This window comes from Indicator indicator, chromosome 11, assembly GCF_027791375.1.
Source record: "Indicator indicator isolate 239-I01 chromosome 11, UM_Iind_1.1, whole genome shotgun sequence".
Lineage (NCBI taxonomy): Eukaryota > Metazoa > Chordata > Aves > Piciformes > Indicatoridae > Indicator > Indicator indicator.
The window spans coordinates 20992724-21015675 of NC_072020.1; the positions used below are offsets into that span (position 1 = coordinate 20992724).

The 22952-nt window shown below is 36.3% G+C and overlaps 1 protein-coding gene across 1 annotated transcript in view; it reads left to right on the forward strand.

Moving 5' to 3' along the window:
• PHF14 (PHD finger protein 14) overlaps window positions 1-22952 on the forward strand; it is a 142635-nt gene that overhangs the window by 24333 nt on the left and 95350 nt on the right. Inside the window, exons 5-13 of the mRNA XM_054384818.1 lie at window positions 3900-4011; window positions 4941-5078; window positions 7141-7287; window positions 11137-11407; window positions 11983-12089; window positions 13343-13438; window positions 14985-15088; window positions 16079-16210; window positions 21251-21419. Coding sequence (XP_054240793.1) covers window positions 3900-4011; window positions 4941-5078; window positions 7141-7287; window positions 11137-11407; window positions 11983-12089; window positions 13343-13438; window positions 14985-15088; window positions 16079-16210; window positions 21251-21419 — 1276 coding nt within the window. The remainder of the gene's footprint in view (window positions 1-3899; window positions 4012-4940; window positions 5079-7140; window positions 7288-11136; window positions 11408-11982; window positions 12090-13342; window positions 13439-14984; window positions 15089-16078; window positions 16211-21250; window positions 21420-22952) is intronic.

A 22952-nucleotide genomic window follows, 5' to 3' on the forward strand; every position in this document is an offset into this window, starting at 1 on the left:
AAAGGGAACTCAAAGATCATGCAGTTCCAGCCTCCCTCCAATGGGCAGGGGCACCTCCCACTAGCTCCAACCAGCCTGGCTGTAAAAGCCTCCACGGATGGGGCCTCCACCACCTCTTTGGGCAACCTGTGCCAGTGTCTCACCACCTTCGTGGTGAAGAATTTTTTCTTAACATCCATCTGAATCTGTGCTAAAGGTATTCAGACAGACCTAGCGTGTTACGATTATTTTGAATTGCAATTTTTAACAGTGTGCTTTACTTCAGATTATTTCAGCCAGAGATGGGCTTTCTAGGATGGAGTTTAGGTCTAATTTGACAGTAACCAAATTAATTCTCAGTTGAAATATTTCATTCTTGTCACATTTAGAAAATAAATTAAGATGTAGATACAAATGGTAACTAATGTTCTATGATCAAAATCAGGATTATTAGTAATGTCCTATTTATGCCCAGTGTTAGCAAATTTTAGACCATGGCAGTTAAGTTTTCTTTCCATACACTACTATAAATTTCAGGTGTGTGGTAATAATATAAGCCTGTCATAAGCTTTTCTTTGATCACATTATTGGCAATAATTAGTTGGTAAGGCTGCACAGATGAAAAAAGAAGCTTTCTTAGTCTTTCATTCATTGTGAAGAGTTCCCTAATTAGACTTGTATGAAATCTAGGAAGTAAGTTAAAAAGAAGTAAAAGTTTAATCTTATCTGCTTTAGTAAACTGAAGTATAAAGCTGTCTTGCAAGGTGTGCACAAGCATATCCGTATCTGCCTTTTTTCCCCCCAGTTCTTTGGTGTTTTCTGTATTTTTATTTTTTTAAATTTTTAAAAAATTTTTTGGTCTTACACAGACTTTACTGCTGATAATACTGTCTGGTCCTGCCATCATTAAAATGTTACAAGTTTTGTGGATTAAATTGTATATTGCTTTGCATTTCTCCCTTAGTTTCCATTTTTTCCTGATAACAAAAACAATTTGTGTTGGGAATTAAAACATGATGATGGTATTCATAACACTGAACTTTGACCATTGGATGCAGATGCTAGCAATAACCTCTGGAAGCATCTTCCTTTCTCCATAGAATATACATTGAGCTGAACTTTGCTATTTATAGCTGAGATACACTTTAAAGATACACATTCAGCATGTAAAAGATTTTTTTATTGCAAGGAAAAAAAATGTTCCACAAGTGAGTCAGAACTTAAAGCGAATAGTAGTAAACTCAGAAGCAGTTGTGCTTCTTTTAAAATACTTTTGGGGTTCAGATCCTCAGTTTCTGATCTGCCTTTGGTTCAGCAGTGTCTGTGTGTCTCCCTTTTAAAGCTGTTCCATGTTGTATTTTTCAGTTCTGTTTTCTGGTTTAATAGTAATGCTACTATATGGAAAATATGTTTTTAAAGACTAAAGTAAATTGTCTAAGTTAGGAAATGTGAGAGCCAGTATCACCTGGTAAATTTTATTTCAGCCTCTTTATTCCTGTGTTCTGTAAGGCAGTTTAAGCACTACAGATACGTCATTTCCCACATAACTATGATAGAAGCTGCAGTGAATGTTTTCAAAACTACTGACATATCTTCTTGTAAAATGGTGGCTTGCTTTTCGTTAATGTGCAAGTGTTTTCTCTGTGACGCTGGTTCTCTGTGCAGAAGCACATGCCTGCTTTGGTGATTGTGGGCATTAACACAGTTTGTTATTGTCATTGTGATATTTTTACCTGTTAGAGAACGTGATATAAGTGTCATGAATAAACATCCATATATTCTCTGAGATGGATAGAGCTTATCACAAAATACATCCAGTTGGAAGAGATCTCAGAGATCATCCAGTCCAATTCTTGACCCAGCACTGAAGGGTCAACACTAAACCATGTCCCTAAGCACCAGGTCCACACACTGCTTGAACACCCCTATGGATGGTGACTCCACTACTGCCCTAGGCAGACCATTCCAGTGTTTGAGAACCCTTTCAGTGAATAAATATTTCCTAATATCCAGCCTGAACTTGCCCTGGTGCAGCCTGCAACCATTTCCACTAGTCCTGTCACTTGTCATCAAGGAGCAGAGGGTGGTCCCCTCCTTGATCCAACCTCCCTTCAGGTAGTTGTAGACAGCAGTGAGGTCTTCCCTCAACCTCCTTTTCTCCAGATTGAACAATCCCAGTTCCATCGGACATTCCTTGTAGGCCAGGTGCTTCAGGCCCTTCATGAGCCTTGTTGCCCTTCTCTGTATATGTTGAACTATGTTGAACTTACGTAGTAGAAAACTCAAATATTAAATACCATGTGAAAATTCCTATGCACTCTTTCTTTCTATCATTTACTAACAAGTTTGAAATCGCAAAGATAATTTGGGCACTACAGGCTAAGGGGCAAGGTCTTGAAACAAACAATGTCCATGACATTTCTATTGTACTCAGTAAACTACAACCCAATTCAGTTCTTTTCTTGAAATGCCAGCAGAAAGAGACTACTGAATAATAGAATCCTTTACCTTAGCATTGCTCTCCATTTCTTTACTACCTTTTTAAAATGAATTCTTCATGTGCATCAGTGCTGGAAATTATGCAACCCAAACCTAATCTGTTTCTCTTCATGATCAAATTGGAATAATTTCTCTGTACATACCTGAAAGGTGAATCATTAGAATAATGAAGTGCTGAATTTCTTAGCAGATGCCTTTTCACATTAGCCTCTCGTTTCCACAAGCATAAATTTGAATTTATGAGATATTATTTCTCAGAATGCTATTATTCAAGAATATGAATTCCATCCTTGTTTCGGTATGGAGTTTCCCTTCTTCCTTAATCAACATCTGTCATCATTGCTCCAAGCTAAATGGATAGTAAAGTAACAAGTAAGATTATTCTTCTTTTGATTACTCAATTTGTCTTAATTACAAGCTTCTAAAACATGTGCAGCTAAACAAATGAGCAGGAGAATATTTAGAACTGGTATTAAAAGCAGCTGAAATTGCCTCAGCTGTGAACTTGACTGACTTGTGTATGTTTTTTAATATATTGAGGTCTGAGTTCACATATAGGTCGTTAAAGAAATGAAGCACTTGTGTGCCAATCACACTGAAATGGCAGTTTGAATCTGTAATGCTGTAATACTTGGGTGACATGTACTAAAACATTTTGGGAAGGTCAATATGAAGCAAGCAGCCCAGCTGTTGGATTTATCATAGATAAACTCCTACAGAGTGCAGCAGCATTTAATACACCAGTGGAGCATGAAAAAACTGTGCAAATTAAATTGAGAAGCAGCTGCTTGTAGAAGATGTGTATCTTTATATTGAACTGTAGAAGATACATTTAGGAGGCTGTATTAAAACTTAATATCCAAAATCTTCAAGCAGAAACTTAGATTTTTTCATTTTGTTTTATTTTTTACAACAGTAGTTTTGGAGATATTTAACACTTGTTTATACAAATTTTGTTCACGTTAATTCAGCGGAAGAGTATAGAAAAGCCCTGCAGAATTGAGATTTTTTTTATTTTTTATTTACAGTTCCTTTGTCTCATGGTTACAGGTCTCATTCTGCATGTGGTATTTTGATTTAAAAGAAGAAAAAAACGATTCCCTTTGAAAAATAAGTAGAATATGCCTATTTAAATGAGGTATTTATAGCAGTAAATGCATAATATTTTAAAAAATATACATTTATGTACACACATGTGCATTTTTGTAGAAGAGTATTTCATAAAGGTAATGATTTAGGCCAAACTGATCCCAGTTCTGGATGCAGTGTGGAAGGGAAGAGGTGGTACCAGATGCTCCATTCATCCCCTGCAGGAATATCTTGTGCCTGCATTGCTTTTGCAGGGAGCAGACAGAAGATGGTGAGTACAATATATGATGAAAATGTTGATAGCAGTAACCTAATTTTACCTGCTGTTTTAGGTGGGTCCATATCGTTTGTGCCCTCTATGTTCCGGGGGTGGCATTTGGAGATATTGACAAATTGCGGCCAGTAACGCTGACAGAAATGAATTATTCCAAGTATGGTGCCAAGGTAAGTTTAGAAGAAACATACCTGCCAACAGCTTCATTTTACATTTTTACATGTAATAGAGTAGCATTTTCCCAACTAAATGATTTCATAGCAATTGAAGTGACATTCAGGACTGAAAATGATATGGAACTTTGTTCATGGTTACTATACCCTTGCTCTTCCTACCCTCTATTTTCCTTACCACTGTTATCCATAATCTGTCACTGTTTTCCCCCTAATTTCCCTTATTTTTTTACACAGGTCCTAATTAGTTTCTTTTACAGATGTGGCTGAAAAAGAAAGTGTTTTTTTTCCCAGGTAACATTAGGGGATGTCAGTTTACTGGAAAAAAAACTATGCCTAGAAAGCATGTAGCTGAAACCATAGTGCAGTAATTAAGGGAATTACAGACTTCTTTACTGTTATTTACAGCTCTTGAGTATTTCTTTCTGCATTGTCACATTTACTCCTCAGTCATTGCTTATCAAAGGACATCTATGTAATTATCTATGGCTTTCAGTCATCTAGAGCAATGCTCTTTTTTTTGTTGTTGTTTGTCCTCTGAGCTTGTTGAACAACTGAACGTTTGCTGAGCAGTGGTGTTGTTTAGGACATCATACTTATAATTAGTTATGCGTGAAAAGCTTGCTTGAGTGGTATTTAGTTGTTGTTCTAAAAGGGAATACAAGGCATGGAAGTTCATATAAAAATTCATCCAACGTGCTGTTTAGGTTGTTTAAACACCTTTCCTTTGCTTGTTGCAAATGAGGTCAATGGTACAGGTTGGCAAGAGGTAAAGTTTAATTAATGTCAATTGTCAGCAGCATGCTTGCTTCCTGTACCACAAAGGAGTAAAACTACATGTTTAGTTTTTATATGTAAGACACAAATTATGAAATACTAGGCATCTGAAATATTTACTGTGGCGTTTTCTGCTCTTCTCCATAAAGGAATGCAGTTTTTGTGAAGATCCTCGTTTTGCCAGAACTGGGGTGTGCATTAGTTGCGATGCTGGGATGTGCAGAGCTTATTTCCATGTGACCTGCGCTCAGAAGGAAGGCCTCCTCTCAGAAGCAGCAGCAGAAGAGGTAGCTGTGGGATGGATTGAAGAAAAACAGTTGCATTGAAAGCTTGTGAAAGCTACCTGAAATTGTGTCTTTTTTGCTCACCGACCAAAAGCAAAGCTTTTGTAAATCAGTAGCATATCATAGGCTGAGTACAAGGACTGTCCAGGGAGGGTCTTTGTTCATCAAATTGTCCAACTCTAAGCACCTTTCAAAATGACCTGGAAAAACAGATAAACACAGGATTTCACTTAACTAACGGTCAGTCAATATATGCAATAAATCTAATTCCTGAATTTCAACCTAGGCTGACATAGTTACCTAGCTGTTTATATAGTATAGTAATCTCTGTTTCATACCAAACAGAACCATCTTGAGAAATTAACTACATTTCTAATGTAATTTATTTTCATTAATGTTTTGCAGTATTTTCTTCAAATTGAAGTACAGTTATATGACAACTTTGTGTTAACATTAATCATAGACTGACTTAGGTTGGAAGGGACCTTAGAGATCATTGATTCCAACCTCTCTGCCATGGGCAGAGACGTTGGAATCAATGCCATGGGCAGAGACACCTCTCTGCCATGGGCAGAGACACCTCTCAACTAGACTTGGCTGCTCAAGGCCTCATCCAACCTGGCCTTAAACACCCTCAGGGAGGAGGCATCCTGAATGGAAGACAAACATTTATAAACTAGTGCTAACTTTTCAGTATCTGTTTTATCCTTGTAATATGATTAAAACAATTTAGATTTGAAGCTTCTTCTTCCTAATTGATTTTTATGGTAAAAGTACTTTTAATGTACCAAATTTCATCCTGATAGGTATCATTTGTCTGTAGCCTGTCAGGGGGGTGTGTTGCATTACCTTAGTAGAATAGGTAACACACAAACAAGTATTAGTTGCAATATTGGCATTAACACTTTTGTTTCTGAAAATAGCAGGCCACTAAGTGATTCTTAAAAGACTCACAAAATACTTTCTTCTGTGAGATTGATAAGTAGGAAGATAATACTTCAATAAGACAACCTTTGTGTTGTCTCTGATAAATTATGTATAATATTGATTCTTCAAATGCTCTATGTGAATTTGTTCTAGGCATATGCATTTACTTGTCTTTCCACCTTAAAATTTTAAGTGCTTTCTGTAACCAAAATATTTTTAATCAAGGCCTAATCACAGTCTAATTTTAGAGTGCTACTAATTTCTAGAAGAATGTTATCATGCACTCTGAAAATCTAAATCAAAATAAAACATCTCTGTAAGGAAAGTCTGCCTAGATTTTATTAGTCTGTGTTTTAGAGGCAGAGTAAAGGAAAATTTGATAGGAAAATTGTTTATTACTATTTTTATTACCTTATGAAGCAAGACTGCTTTAAGTTTTTCATCTTAGTCTGTAGATTTATGATGATGGTTCTACACTTTTGAAATTATCCTGGCAGTGAAATACACTTTTCAAACCATGCCTCCCTATGACTCGTATATTTGTAGTCTGCTTGCAAGGTTTGCAAATGCTAAAAGTTGCTGTAAACTTCCAGCCATGATAGCGTGCAGATCTGCTGGAGCAAAGGATGAAAAATGTAAAAACCAAAATCATCTGGGAGAAGATAAATCACATTAAGTATACCCACCAATAACATTTGGAAATCCAGTTAAGAAAACCAAATATATTGCCTTTATTGTAGAAAATTGTTAACCCCTTGTAGGATGTAATAGAAAAGACACAGAGAAGCAAAAGGAGGTTAACAATGCATATTAAGTCTTAAAGGGATTCGTATTTATCAATTTCTTCTGCTGTTTTTTCTAGGAATGAGAAAACAGTGCAACAGTTGAAGAGAGTTAAATAGTTAATGCATTTAAAAACATTTAGGGTCATGCAATAAAGACAGTAAAAAAAAACACTTTTTATGGTAAATGACATCAAAATAACAGAATTAATTTAGAAACATACATACTCGTTTTTCAAAACATGGCTATTAGAACACGTGAGCTGATTGCCAGAATGTTTGTACTGTTCAGAGCCTTTTGGCCTTCTGTATCTTACTTTCTTTTCGTTCCTTTCCCCTTTGTTTTTCTGCAACAGGATATAGCTGACCCTTTTTTTGCTTATTGTAAACAGCATGCGGACAGGTTAGACAGAAAATGGAAGCGGAAGAACTACTTGGCATTACAATCTTACTGTAAAATGTCCTTGCAGGAAAGAGAAAAACAGCTCTCTCCAGAAGCTCAGGTATTTTATTTGTGACACAAATGTGTCTGTATTAATCATTCATGTTATTTGAGACAGCAGTGAAGAGGATAGGAAATTTATATTATAATAGGAAATGAAATATGAAATATGTTGATAGTGCATGCTCGCTTAACAAAGCGTTGAAGTAGTTGTACGTTTTGGTCTCTAAGGACAATTCTTAATAAACTAATTATCAAGTAGGGATATCTGTACTTGTCTGAATTAAAAAAATCCTCCTTTGTTTGGTTTTATAGCAAGAAGTTGGTAATTACATTTTCAGTATCATTCAGAATTTTGTTTAACATTTTCTTCAAAATTCTTAACAAAAAAAGACAGCCAGGCATGACATTAGCCATATTGCTACATCCAAGTTCAGTATAAATCCACTTTTTTCCCCTTTTTCATGTCTTGAACTTGGCAGAAGAGTTTATCTTACCTGAAGTTTTTTCTTGTTAGATTGTTTGACACTTTTGTAGACCTAAGGAGAATTCTATGTGCTGGACTCTTTCATAGTATAGATTTCCTAGAAAAAAAAATTATGTAGATGGAAAAACTGAGTCTGTGCTGCAGAGGTGGAGTTACCTGAGCATCTTGGGCAACATATGTGTCCCTAGTTCATGGCAGATCCATGTAAAACTATTAATTACTGCATAAGCTCAACTGATGTCTTGTTGCGTTAAAGATTTTAACCCTTTTGAGGGAAGTGGTGTATTTTGAGATGCTTTAATGTTTGTACTACCTGTGTAGAAAGGCAGCTTATTATTTGAATGAATCCTGCCTGGTTTGTTGTAAAAAGTAGCAGATCCTGTAAATAATGAAAAGCTGTTGTGGGAGAGAAATTGCTACTTCTTTTTTTCTGAAGAGAGAATTGTAGTGTAAATCTTCATATCACCACAATTTCTCTTTTTAAAAGTCATACGTTTCTAGTTCTTCAAAGGTCTTTGAATAGGAGAAAAGAATCTTAATTTAAAAGGACCTGTGCAGTCAAGAATGAATATGGTCAAACACTATTGTAGAAGAATTTACAACAAAATATTCATATGGGGTATGGAGTTTCATGAAGCTTGATTTAAGACTGATTACATAGTTCTTGCTGAATACACTCAGATCTCAATTAAGCCTGAAAATGCATCTGTATAGTGGAGAAATCACAACAATATGAATTCTTCCCAACATAATGGTAAGTGTTGGTTGTTCAAAATCAGTTTGTGTCCATCAGGGCTTATTAGCTCTGTTTTCAGGCATTTGTTATGTGGTGCTGCTAACGCTGCTAAGTTCCCAGCATCTCCCTGTCTTCCTCCTCTTTCTCATTAGTCTTAATTATTGTGACTAAATATTTGGAAACTGAAAGAGTGAATGCTGAAAACTGCAGGTGGAGTTACTTGACATGGTCATTGGGACAGTGATATAAATTTCATAGCTTGCACACATTTTGTAAGCCTGATTATTTCACTATTATGGCTCTGATGTATGAGTTTGCATTAGGACTGCCCGTGTGCCTGAGTTTACATGGATGAAACAGATTGCATGGCTGAAAAATACATTTCCATGTCCATTTGTATGTAATGGAATTCTTTGAAGCAATTGTCTTTGAGTGGTTTCTGTGCATTTTTAGAAATGCAGAACTATAAGGGGTAATTAATGCATAGTAGAAATGTCTGGCTGGGGTATTGACATGAAGCACATATAAATTCACACCTTACCTTACCATATGTTGTCTGTATGAGAAAGTTAAAATCTCACTGATAGATTCAACCATATTTGTTAAATTAGAATTTTGTCTGGGAAATAAGAGTATTGAGACAGCTTAGTCTGGAATAAAAGATTAATTTTATGTATACATATAGTGTGTGTATACATGTATGTACATATTAAAACTTAGATCCAGGGGAGTTTATAGGCTTAAATAAAGTTTACAAAATCAAACTAACGCACATAAGTGTGCAGTCCTACAAATAATTTATCTGGTATTGTGAAAATGGCTTTAAGAGGCACACTTTTGAAGGATAAAAAATGGGTATTTGGTACTTTGTAGTGCAGGCAGTACTAATTGAGTCAGTGTGATCCAAAAAAGCTGTCTAGGACTGTTATTGATGGAAGATGGTCTACACTGAAATACTTTTCTCACATCAATAAAGGAGATGTATATTCCTTGAGTAAAGCATATACTTGAAAATTGCTTAAATCCAAGTAACTCGTCTTTGGAGTTCTCTTTAGACATTAATATTTTTAATCTGGGTGTACAGCTGTATTACTTCTTAAATGACACCCAAAATTTCAGAACTGAGTATGTAATCAGTAAAGAAGTGTCTTAGCTGAGGAAACTATAAGCTATCTATGATCCTTCCAGTGAAGGTGAACCTGTTGCTTGCTGCCATGGATCCAAGAAAAAGACCTTGTGGTCAGAGCTGGCCTGCAAGCCACAATTGGCTTGTTTCTTGGCCATTAATGTTCAAGACCTTGTAAGGTAACACATGAAACTGTCTGTAGTATTTCCTTCAATGATTCTCTTTGTAATCAGAGATGTTTCTTGCATGTATGCACACTCTTTTGCTTTTGTCTCAGGAGTGTCTCATAACCATATGGTGGGGCAGTTGGATTAGTTTAGTTTCTTCTTTCTGCAGGCAAGTAAACAACTTCTAACTGATAGTCAGCTTGAGTTTTGCCTCTGAAGGTTTGTATGTTGGTGTCATTTTCTACCAGAATTGCCAATCCGTGTAGTTCCCACAAGACAGTGTTTTCCAACTGTCAATTTCAGCTTGATCTTCTGGGGTTGATATCCCAGATGGTCGCAAGTATACAGATGTCATCAACAATATATGCTGTGAGCTTCTCTTCTCTACTTCATTTCTGTTTGAATTGTGATTTTGGCACATTATAAGCATGTAGGTTAACATTTATAAAGAGATCTGGCACTGAGAGAGTTCCTGTGAGAGGTTGTCAAATATAGCAAAAAATGCTTGTCCTCAACTTTTATTGCTCACATAGACAGCAATTTAAAGTGTATCTAAACGTGCTTTTGATAGATCAGCCAAAGCTTTTCCCAGGAGTGAGTTTTCACAGTCCCATCAAATTATCATTATTAGAAGGAATTGTCTGAAAGCCAGCAATCATTTGTGCTGCTGTAATTGGCAGGGAAATCTCATCAAGAAACCTGTGCATAGCTCAAAAACCTTGTGAAAGGATATTTTCTGTCTATGCTTTTTGAAGTAAAAACAAACATCTGTATCAGTGGCTATTTCTTGAGTTCTGGAACGAATCATAGAATGGCTTAGATTGGAAAAGATCCTAGAGATTGTATGCTCCAACCTCCCTGCCATGGACAGGGATGCCTCTCAACTGGACTTTCTTACTCAGGGCTTCATCCAGCCTGGCCTTGAACACCTCCATGCAGGATCCATCCACAACCTCTCTGGGCGATCTGTTGCAGAGTCTCACCACCCTTGTACTGAAGAACTTCCTAAGATTCAGTCTAAATATCCTCTCCTTCAGATTAAAACCATTCCTGCTTATTCTATCATTAGACCCCGTTATGAAAAGTCCTTCTCCAGCCTTCTGTAGGTTCCCTTTTGTTATTGTAAAGCAGCTATAAGGTATACCCCCCCAGAGGCTTCTCTAGGCTGAACAACTGCAGTTCTCTCAGCCTATCCTCATAGGAGAGGTGCTTCAGCCCTTGGGTCATCTTTGTGGGCCTCTTCTGGAGAATGGCATTGATTAGATCGTGTGGCTTTTCAATGGAAAATAACATGTGGATGTGTTCCAAAAGGATGTAACTCAAACCCATATTTTTGTTTGTTTTTTTTGAATTGGTTCCCTTCTGGTTTTAATTTATGGAATTGTTTATTGCAGGCTCGAATCAATGCCAGGCTACAGCAGTATCGTGCCAAGGCGGAGCTGGCCCGCACCACCAGACCTCAGGCCTGGGTTCCCAGGGAGAAGCTACCACGACCACTTACTAGCAGTGCTTCAGCCATACGTAAGCTCATGCGCAAGGCTGAGTTAATGGGAATCAGTACAGACATTTTCCCAGTGGATACTTCAGATACTAGTTCCAGTGTTGATGGGAGACGAAAACACAAACAGCCAGCTCTCACTGCTGATTTTGTGAATTACTACCTTGGTAAGGATGAAAATTGCATATTTCTCTTAGTGAAAAATTATCATTTTGCTGTACTTGTACTGTTCTAATTTATTGGCTTTTTTTATTTTACTTGTATTTCATTGTTATTAATAGATACATATGAATTATGACTTCTTTTTAGGTCAGGTGTGTTACTGCTTGGTATCTACACAGAAAGTGATTTTTAATAAGAGGCCTTTATAAAAAGAGGAAAATCTGTCAAATGTAAACAGAAGGCTAAACTGTTTTTGCTAAGAAGGGAGTAGAAGGTTATGTACCTTGTGGTATAATTTTTTTTCTAACATTTTCCTCTGTTTCTATGTGGATTAGTGTGACTTTGGGACTCCTCAGTGGATGGCTGAGTAGAGCTTACCATTTAAATAGCTCAAGTGTTTATACAGCAAAACATAAATATTATGACTGTTCATTTTACTCCATTTAAGAAATCTATGCACTATGGTTTTGTGTTTGTGTGTTGTTATGGTTTTATGCTTTTCATTGCTGCTTTTTATTCAGTGCATAAAACTTGAAAATATACCCAAGGATAAGAAATAATGCCATTTTCTTTTAAATAGAGAGAAATATGCGTATGATTCAAATCCAGGAGAACATGGCTGAACAGAAGAATATAAAGGATAAATTGGAAAATGAGCAAGAAAAGCTTCATGTGGAATATAACAAGGTGAAGGAAAAATAATAAAACCTTGTACTGGTTTAGTGTTGCTGCTGCTAACTTTGATAGCATTTTGCTTACCAGACAAAATTACTTGGAAAGAAAGATACAAACTATTCTTTCTTTAATACTTAAAAAGAGATTTCTTCTTTTTAAAACATTCTGTGGTCTCTCCTCCCCACACATGTGGAATCAGCTTCTACAGTGTCATTTATTATGCACTAACTGACCCCACTAGGATCTCCAGTATCAAATTGCACATGGACAGACATGTCTCTTTGATGACAAAATTATGTCTCCAGGCCTTCCTTTTTTTGTTTTGGTCTTCATGTCCATTTTGTTTGAGATTTTGAGACAACACAGTTTGACTCCTGTTTGTTTTGTTTTGTTTTCATTTAATGGTAGAATGTTTTGTATTGGAACGGATCTTTAAAGGTCATCTAGTCCAGCCATCCTGCAGCTATCACGGACATCTTGATCTAGATTAAGTTGCTCAGACTCTCATCCAACCTGACCTTGAATGTTTCCACGGATGGGGCTTCTACCACCAATCTTTTCAACCTGTTCCACTTTTCACTACCCCCATTGTAGAAAATTTCTTCCTTATAGCTGTCCTAAAACTACCCTCTTTCAGTTTGAATCCATAACCCCTTGTCCAACTGCAAGAGGTCCTGCTACAAAGATTGTCCCCATCTCTCTTATAGGCCCCTCTTAAGTACTGAAAAGCCACTGTGAGGCCTGCCTGGAACTTTCTCCTCTCCATGCTGAACAGCCCCAACTCTGTCAGCCTTTCTTCATAGGACAGATGTTCCATCTGTGATCTTTTTTTGGCCCTCCTCTGCACCCGTTCCAACAGTTTTCAGGCCTGTCACATGCTGATGATTCCAGAGCTGGACATGGTGCTGCAGATAAGGTCTCACCAGAGTAGAGGAGCAGAATCACCTCCCTCAACCTGCTGGCTACACCACTTTTGATGCAGCTGAATTAAAACTCACTATTTGTCTGCAAGCCCAGAACTTCTACTGGGGACAAAAGCCTTACAGAAGTCCAGATGACATCCATAGCTCTTTCTTTGCCCTTGATGCAATCACTTGTTTTGCTTGTGTGTACTTCTAGATTCTTTTTGAACCTGTTTACCTAGTTTTTCATCTTATTTCTATTAAATTACTGAATGATTGCACTGGTCTGAGTTATACTAATATGAGTTCCATTGTGGTTTTGTTTTTCTGTTTTTCTTCAAAAATCTCCTTCAACATTTTCAGCTGTGTGAGTCCTTGGAAGAGCTACAAAACATGAATGGAAAACTGCGAAATGAAGGCCAAGGCATTTGGGCTTTGCTGGGTAGAATCATTGGACAGGTTGGTTTTTGATTTTCTTTTCTCTCTTCTTTATAGTTCATAGGCAGACCTAGTTTTCCAAGAATGGGCATTTTTGTTTCTCTTTGTGACTTCTATGGGCAAATAAATTGATTTGCTCAGACTTTACTCTGGGGATATTGTATCTTGATTGAAATACCTTGACTTCTGCAAACCACCTGCTGGGAACCTGCAGTGTAATTTTGTTGTTGTAGCAGCGATCTTGTTTGTAAAATTCTTTCATTTGGTGTAACTGATTGACCTGTCATTTGTGATGAATCTTCACATGAAGCATGAGTTAATCCTACCATTTTCATCCCCACAATGTCTTTAGTTACTTGGTAGGCTTCAAATTATATGGTAACTCTTCAAGGTATAAGTCTTTAAAACTGCAGTATGTATGTGATGGGTTTTAACTGGACAGAGCCAAATATTTTGGTTAAATGAATATAAATATGTAGGAGAAGAGAAGATTTGGATTACTTCCTGTTGCCAGCAGTTATCTTTGTTCTTATTGATACTGATGGGGAAAATAGAGAAGTGTAGATTCTTGCAGTGTTTTGTTACGTATTTTATGTCAAAGCTATTAAATCACAGTGGACATTTTAGATGTTAGAGAGACTGAAATTATTTCCAGTTAGGCTATTAAGGAAGACTGAAGAAACTCTTAATTGTAAAAATGCAGATGTACAATTAGGTCACAGTTGTCACGCCCTTGGGTACTGCTGATTTTGTGCTGCTGTTCAGAAACTGCAGCCTACCCTTTCTTTATGCCAAAGTATTCTCAAGGTAGCCTAGTTTGTGTATTTTTGTTTGTCTACCTGTCTTTTTCTAATTGTAAAGAAAGATTCTGTTTTGAATCAAAATTATTTTTTCCCTCCCTTTTAAGATGACTTTCAGAAAGCATTCACAAATGTATTTCCTGGTGTAAATGTTACTAAATTAAAAAAAAAAAAGTTAAGTAGAATGCATGTACACAGCTTGCATGACAATTTTTTTTCCAGTTGGTTGAACAGATGCGGACCCGTGGGGCTGCTCAGAAATGACTTTGATAGATGGTTGCTGTCTGAGAAGCTAGCATACTGCAGATTAGTAGAACCCCAAAGAGAATCTCATCTGCTTTGTGGAGGACTTGGTCCAATAAGATAATTTTTCTAATTAACCTATTGAGCACCAGTGTAGTGAGGATGTTGGGGAAAATAAACTGCTTCAGTATTCTGTCAATTTTGTGAATTTGCCTTTGCTTCTTTAAGCTGCCTAGACAAATGCATCCTTGTCTATTCCTCTGTTTAGAGCCTGAAGGAAAATTTTAAAGGCTAGCATTTTGATGTGTTTTTTATTTATTGAATGGAAAGCATGAATATAATGTGATTTTATATTACAAAATCATACTGAGATAAACATATATAGTTGTTCCTGCCTGAAAAATAGATTGCTAAGCAATTTCACACTGAAAATTTGAGATTTATTTTTCATGCATTGAGATTGCAGTCGTGTTCCTGAAAAGTCTCAAGACTCACATGTATTGTCTTTTGTTCAAATCCAATAGAAATTGAACATACCAGCAATTTTACGTGCTCCTAAGGAAAGGAAACCAAGTAAGAAGGAAGGAGGAACACAAAAGACATCTGCACTTCCGGCTGTACTTTATAGGCAAGTGATAAAGCCTTGACTGATAAGATAAAATATCTAGTAGGTTACAGTTTCACAAAAGTGTTAAGAGAAAATTGTTTGCTTCAGTTTTGATTAACAAAATGCTTCAGAGTTGTCTATGCATTTTGCTTACTTCTGAAGCCTAACTTGAACAGCAGTCAGTTTTTCATCTCAGCTCACATTAGCAAGGTTCTGAGGTTTTTTTGCTGATTTGACAGTAGTACTTTAAGGACAAAGGGAACCAGTCGTTTTTTTGTGGTGCTCAATTACAGGATAAGGGGTAATGGGCATGAAATAAGAATTCTGTCTAAAGAGGAGGAGGAACTTACTTAATTTAAGGGTGATGGAGCACTAGAACAGGCTGCCCAGAGAGGTGGTGGAGTCTCCATCCCTGGAGACATTCAAAACCTGCCTGGACATGTTCCTGTGTGACCTTTTCTAGGTGAACCTGGCGATGACAGGGGATTTGGACTTGGATGATCTCCAGAAGGTCCCTTCCAAACTCTACCATTCTGTGATTCTGTGAAAATAATACTACTAATAATTAAAGGAAATGTAATTTCTTATGAGTTGCTACATTGCCCAACATAATGGCAGCACAGACATATTTCATTGTGCCTGCAGTATTAAACTAACCATTTGATTAAGATGGATAATAGCAGCATATATTTTCTACTTAATCATGCGGATGGCACAGGTAGTATTTTTTTCCACTTGCCGCTGGTACATTTTGTTGAAATATGAGTGATTACTTGCTAGTTAGAAGTCCTCAAAAAATCAGATTGAAAACCATTTTAACTATATTAGGTGCCTTTTATACTTTACTGTAAATAGGTAGAAGCTTAAAAAGTAATTATGTGCTGAAGTGATGCATTCAAATTGACATTGCCATGTGTTTGTGTTGAAACTGGGGAATGTGCTGGGATGTATCATTAAGTTTTTATGACTTCAATTGTAATTATAATGATTTGATGCTGTCTGCTTTAAAAGCTGTGGAATTTGCAAGAAGAACCATGATCAACACTTACTGCTACTGTGTGATACTTGTAAACTTCATTATCATCTTGGTTGCCTGGATCCACCTCTTACAAGGATGCCAAGGAAGACCAAAAACAGTTATTGGTAAGAACACAATTATTGTATTGTCTTCTGCTATGTCTGTACTTAGAGTAGGACATAAACATGAACAGACCTGCCAATGCCATTGCTTAATACAGTCTGAACTGAGTTTTTATTTATTTTTATTAGCAGTGATTTTTCAAGGGTAAAAAATAAAAAGTTGTAAAGATTTTTCTTATTACTAGTCACTGTGTATAGTCTAACTTTAACTTTCTTAGTTTTTGAGAACATTTGTGATTATTAATGATGCTATATAATAATGGTAGGCAACTATAGGCTGCCTTCAGGAAATTAAAGTCTTGGTCTTTCATCTTAGGACGCTAATATGCAGCTCTCTGTCTGGATCTTTAGGAAAACAGTTGTAAATGCTCAAACTTGTAAATAGTAGATCTGTTCATTGCAATATGGGAAATCATCTGGGTACACTTCTGTCTGATGACTCAAATCTACAATGGCAGCGGCATATGCATAACCATAGTTACTGCAGTTGCATTTCCATGAATTTAAAATTCTCTTAGTGCCAATGAAGCAGAACGAAAGATAAGAGATACAATAGAGAACTCATAGTGTGGTAAAGATGCTGATTTCCAAACTGTCATAAAATCAGTTTGCTGCTGTGTTATGTTAACATTCTGCACGTTTCTAAACTGTTCCTGAAATGTGTTAGAAGCACTTTTTATCTGGCAAGAAGTTAGTGTACAGCATCTTGAGGAAGCATTATCCCCTTGCTGAATGTTAATAAGGTACTGAATCAAAATAGTAGAAGAATCCCTTCTAAAAATACAGTAAAACTATTGCAATCAAGAAAACTTTATTTCTCTTCATATGTCTCAATGTTTTGATTTTATTTTTTAAAAACTTCCAGAAAACACTTACTTAAGTTATCTTTTTTGGGTAGTTTTGATAATTGTCTGCAGAGCAAGATAACCAGTACATGAAAGGAGAGGTCTTGTCTGTGTTGGGTTTTTTGGGTTTGTTTGGGTTTTTTTGGTATCTTAACAGGACAAAACCTGGATTTTGCCCAGTAAATTTACTTAGTATATTAATAGAGTATATACTTAGTATATTAATAGATATTAATAGCTGAAGATCCCAGAAAGTTTTTCACCATTACTAATATTTTACCTAATTTTCCTTTAATTATTTAATGTAGTCTGTCATTTTGGACCTTGCAGTATTTCGAGGGCATTTTTTGCTCTTTGGTCAAATTTATCAAGTACTTGTACATGGAAACATTTTTTGTGTATTTTTTAGTAGCTTCTGCATTGGCACAGGAGGTTCTTAATTTTTGTTCTGCTTTTAAGTTGAAAAGGCTCACTAAAAGCCATCAGTCCAAAAGATGTAACACTACAGCTCTCTGTAGGCATTAAAGGCAGAATAGGTCAGGTTAGGTAGTAAAATATTTTAATTTCAAAGCTCTGACTTACCTTTGTTGTGAATGTCATGCTTCAATTATATCTCAGATCACAAACTTAGCTTTTACTTCTAATTAGCTAAGGCATATTCTGAAGTGTGAGATTATAGCAGACAAATTGAGCTGTACTGATTAGATTCTTTTCATCATTGAACATGCCTTTATTCTTTTCAGAATCAGTAGAGACTCTATAGAATGGACTTTTAATCTAAATTTGAGTTCAGCAGGTTTCCGCCCCTCCCGCTGTTTTGAATAAAAAACGCTAATCTTTTGATTAAGTTAAGAAGAAAAATGCAATTTTATTTTTAATTTTTTTATACAGGGGCCATGTACTTTTCAGATATTTGTATAGGATATAATAGAAACTTATTCAAGAAGATAAGAAAATGAGATAGAGTGGGAATTTCCTTAAATGTTAGGCAGGTTGAAAGATTTATTGGAAGTGCTATGAAAATGTTGAATATAACACTCTTTTAAAATAGTAAGCAAGTAACAGTTAAAATAATTGTTTCTTAAATTTGACTTTGTAGTCTATTACCACTACTAATCATTTTCTCATCATTACTAACATGAGCCTTTGCAAAAGGTTTGGTGATTAGAGTTATACACTTCATCAATACATACCTATTTAAACATTGAGGAGCCTGCTAGGATTTCTTTTTCATATGCTTCATATTTTAAACTATGTTTGGGGATGCCAAATGATTCAGCTTGTGTGTGTAATGCTATGTAGCTTAGTTAATAGTTCTATATTTTTGCCCATTTCGTATATAGCATTTACTAGAAATTTAAATTTCACTATACAAAAAGGGATTTTGAGATTAATGAAATCCACTGTTACATGTAAAGGTAAGAAAAAATATTTTTTTTATATTTAAAAACTGATTTGTTTGCTCAAATTATTACTAGGTATATCAATGCTTCTAAATATTTAAAGGAGATACTGATTTTAGTCCTAGTGAAACTTTATAAGAGATTTTAGCCCTGATGACCACAAGTGTCTCAAAGCTTATTAGAAACTGGGTTCTTGCACTTAATGCTTAAAAATGTCTCCAGTTCAGAGCACTGACGGTTTTCTCCAAGGTAACATTTATGCATCTTGAATATTTTAGAAGGAAATTGTTTGTAACATAGTAAGTTCAAAGCCTGTCCTCATTTCAGATGGATTTGTTTTGAAAAGAAGGGCATAGCAACTATTTTACATAATAAAACATGAAAGCATTAGTTTATTTCTGTTTTGATGTGGTGCTTACAAAGTAGACTAGCAATTCTAATCACAGTGTAAAGTGCTGTGGCATACTTGTATTTAAAAATCTGGAAATTCTCAGTTTCTTAGCTTCATGACCTTTCCTTCATATGGTGGTGTTTCTTCAGCTTCTGCCACCACGTTTCACAAGTTTCCATCTGCCAGGCCCCTCAGTTAAGGTGCATTTAGATTTTTTTTGATGTGTAAAGCTGCAGCATAGAGAAGCATCATAATATTATCAACTAAATTTTTGGGGAAGTAGCAAAGTCTTCTTTGTTTTCATTGGTACTTCACCAAAAATTAGCTCCATCTCCAAACTATCCCTGCCCTCCTGGTGTTCTCAGTTACAGATACATGAGAATGTTGGTTTAGGTTGGAAGGGACCTTGAAGATCATCTATTTCCAACCTGCTTTGCATTGTCAAGCAAGACTTTGAGCAGCCTGGTCAAATGTAGATGTTCACTTTTTCACTTTGTGAATTTCTCAGTTCAAGGCCTTATGCTATCAGGTTCTAAAACTTCATCAATGGAAAGCACACTTTGGTATTTGGGGGTTTAGTAAGGCCCTGAAGTAAAGCTCCATCTATAGGCTCACAAGGTTCTTGAAGCTGCCTGTGCTCAAAAATTGTTTTGTCACCAGGCAATGCAGTATCATTTGCATCATGCACTTACACAAAACTGTAATAGCTTGGACCAGTCCAGTAATGAATTGTGATGTTTGGTAATGTGTATTCTTGCCTTTTGAGTCGAAGATCGGTTTGCTTTGTGAGATGGGAAGCTAGCTCTGGTTCTTGTACCAAGTCAGATTGAAAACATCTACGTCATGCAATTTTTTTTCTGCTGTAGGTTGCTAGCAATTAATCAAAGATTTTATGACTGAAAGGTTTCAAATCATCACTGAGAATTCTTAATAGATCAAGCATTTCCAGTGGTTTTCAGTAATAGATGTATTACTGCCTACCACTGATTTTCTCTGAGTCCAGATTAGGTGAGTCCAGACTAAAAGGAAAACAAAAACGTGTGTACAGAAGTTGAATCTTTCGCACCCTTTGTCCTGTTAATTTGCATGGGATGCATGGCAGTGCTTGCTAATTTGAAATAGTTGGAAAAGTGACCACCCATTCTGGTAGGTTCTCCATTTACCAATTGTCTTTGAAGAGGTGACATTAAATAAGGATGACATTGAGTGTAGCCAAAAGGAAGTGGATTCATTGGTTGCTTTCTGTGAATGTATTTGGAATGAACAGCAGAATGGGAAAAGAGTTCCTTAAATTCAGGAACCCTGTTGAAATAAGCCATAATAGGAGCCGAAAGTTAGAAAATTGTTTCTAAGTCAGAGGAATGTGCATCTGTAATAGCTTTTCTGTGGGGCCTATGGGAGCCAACAACCAAAATACTTCATAGTTGGGGCTTGACTGCTTTATAATAGGGTTGCTAAGATGTGGTTGCCTGTGATAGTGGAGGCTATTCCAGTAAATCAAGAGGTTCACATTCATAACTTTCCTTTTTTCCCCTAACCTTTGGTGTATTTCTGAAGTATTGTTCTGCCGTTCATACTACCCTTTCCTCACATCCCCACTATCATACTCTGATTCTGCTGCTTTCTTTTTGAAGGTTTAGCTTTTACAAATTTTGCTTGCTGTGACACTTGGACCACCTGTTTCAGAGCTAGCTTGGTCATAAAAAAAAAGGAATTTCAAAACCTTGCATGCAGTACCTCATCTGATGGAGGTGTTTCTTGTCTTCTTCAATAACATCAAAGATAAAATATTTTATTTATATTCAAATAGGGCTCTAAAGTGCGCTGCTGATCTGGTTGTTAATAGCATTACCTTAGCAAGGTTCTGATTGTGATTTTTGTTCTTCTTCACAAACTCCACAGACATTCCTTTAAACTCTTTGTTGTTCTAAGTTTTGTAATGTACATCTTCAGCTTCTATATCTTTAATTGTCTCTTAGCTATTTTTTTTCAGATTTAAAACACACTCCCTTATTAAAATATGTAACATTAATTTTCATAACCAACATGTCTTCTAAATCCCTGCCACTAAAAAGTGTTCTCATCAGAGTGAATTCAGCAGTGTGTCATTGTAAAGGTTGAACTGCAGCAACAGTTAATTAGTGGATTACAAATCAGTGGGGCAGCATTAAAAATGGGAATGTGGTAGGGTGCAAATATTGAAATAGGGTGGATCTTTCTTGAGGATTAAATTCTGCTTTTTGGTTTTCAGAATTTTAATAATTGACAGTTAAAAAAACAACCATAAGAAGTTGTGTACCATGTGTTTGAGAGATTCTTTTCAGGTGTCCATTTGCTTCTTGACTTCTGAGTTTTAAATGATTTTTTGACTGCAATTTTAAATAGAAAATATTCCACTTTGCAGGCAATGCTCAGAGTGTGACCAGGCAGGTAGCAGTGACATGGAGGCTGATATCGCCATGGAAACCTTACCAGATGGGACCAAAAGATCAAGAAGGCAGATTAAGGAACCAGTTAAATTTGTTCCTCAGGATGTGCCACCAGAACCGAAGAAAATTCCAATCAGAAACACGGTAAATGATAGTTCAGTTGTAGTGATGCAGCTCATGTTCATAGGAATTTTGTTTAACATGGCATGTTTTGAACATTCTGAATTACAGGTTTTCAAATGGATTGATACTCTATTTTTGTTACTGAATTCCTTTCTGCTGTTTAATGCTTTATTATTGGTGTTAAAGATAAAGCTTTGCTAAAGTAAAAAATCTGGGAAGGACGTTACTGAAGAGCCAAACAAGTTTTTCCTTTCACCTGGGTTACAAATTACAGAATAAGAGAAAATTCAGTTTGCCCTTAGAAATAGCCTTTACAGCTGAGAACCTCTCTGTAGGGGAGAAACTTTTTTTTTTTTTTTCCTTTCTTTTGAGCTAAAGTTTCCTTCACAGGAACAGAACAGAAAGGTTCTTAAAACTGTCTTTGTAGGTTGAACTGACTGTCTTGCTGTTGTTCACACAGAAGAATTATCTCACGTTCCTGCTTACTGAACCCTTTGCATCTCTTCTCTCTTTTTCTTTCTTTCTCCTCCTGGTTTTTATACCTAATGCAGTGGTACTAAGGGTTGGAGATTCATGGTTACAGAACTAAAAAAACCCTGAAAGTATTGCAGGAAAAATATTCATTGTAGTAACAAACAAAAGAACGATATAAGGTATTGTACAGAAATCCACAGGAAGACAAGATTGGTTTTTCCCAAGGCCCGTGTAGTAACTGCCAAGCCTCTTCATTGCTAAGTGGGGAGATGTCTGATTGCTCTGAAGTGTTCTCAAGGTGTTGTACTGTGATGCATTATATTGGTGATTTGGCACCTCACATGTAACAGAGTGTATCTACACACGTTGTGGTGTTTAATGTTACTTTCAGTGGACTAGTATCTTGGTATGGTACAGCACTGCGCAAGAATTACTGCTAGCAGACCACTCTAAGAAAGACTTTGCTTGAATTTTTAGGCTGTCTTTCAGTTCTCTGCTTTTCTACAACATACAGATTTGCAAGGTAACATCTTTGCTGCCTGGTGGACAGACCTCTGTCAAAGTTATCTCCACTCTTTTAGCTTTCCCATAGCTGATAGGTTGTTGGTTTCTGGATTTTTTGGTATTTCTTAGTACCTTAACTATGGAAGATGAGGTTCACACCCTTGACACCTGCTGGATTTCTTTCTGTGAACAAGGTTGAATTCCATTTCAGCAGTTCCATGATCTTGGTACACTTAGGCTGTATAACAAAATGAAAATAACAGACCTTTCCAGACTTCATAGATAGTTCCTAGCAGTATGGGTTTCCCACTCACCTTTGCTAGGTCTTCGACTTTCCTGATATTTGAGGGTAAAAAAGCCACAAGTTGAGCCTGACTACAGGGAGAACATAGGCAGCGCAGTTCAACAACAAGGACCAGATACTACCTCTGTCCTTTTTGTCCTTGCCACTCAAATCCTTTAAAATAGTTTAAAATAAAGAAAAAAATAATAATTTGAAAATGTACTTACTTAATAGTTTTCTCAGTTAACATTTGATTTCTCTGGGCATCTTTCATTCAATCTAGTTTTCTTTTG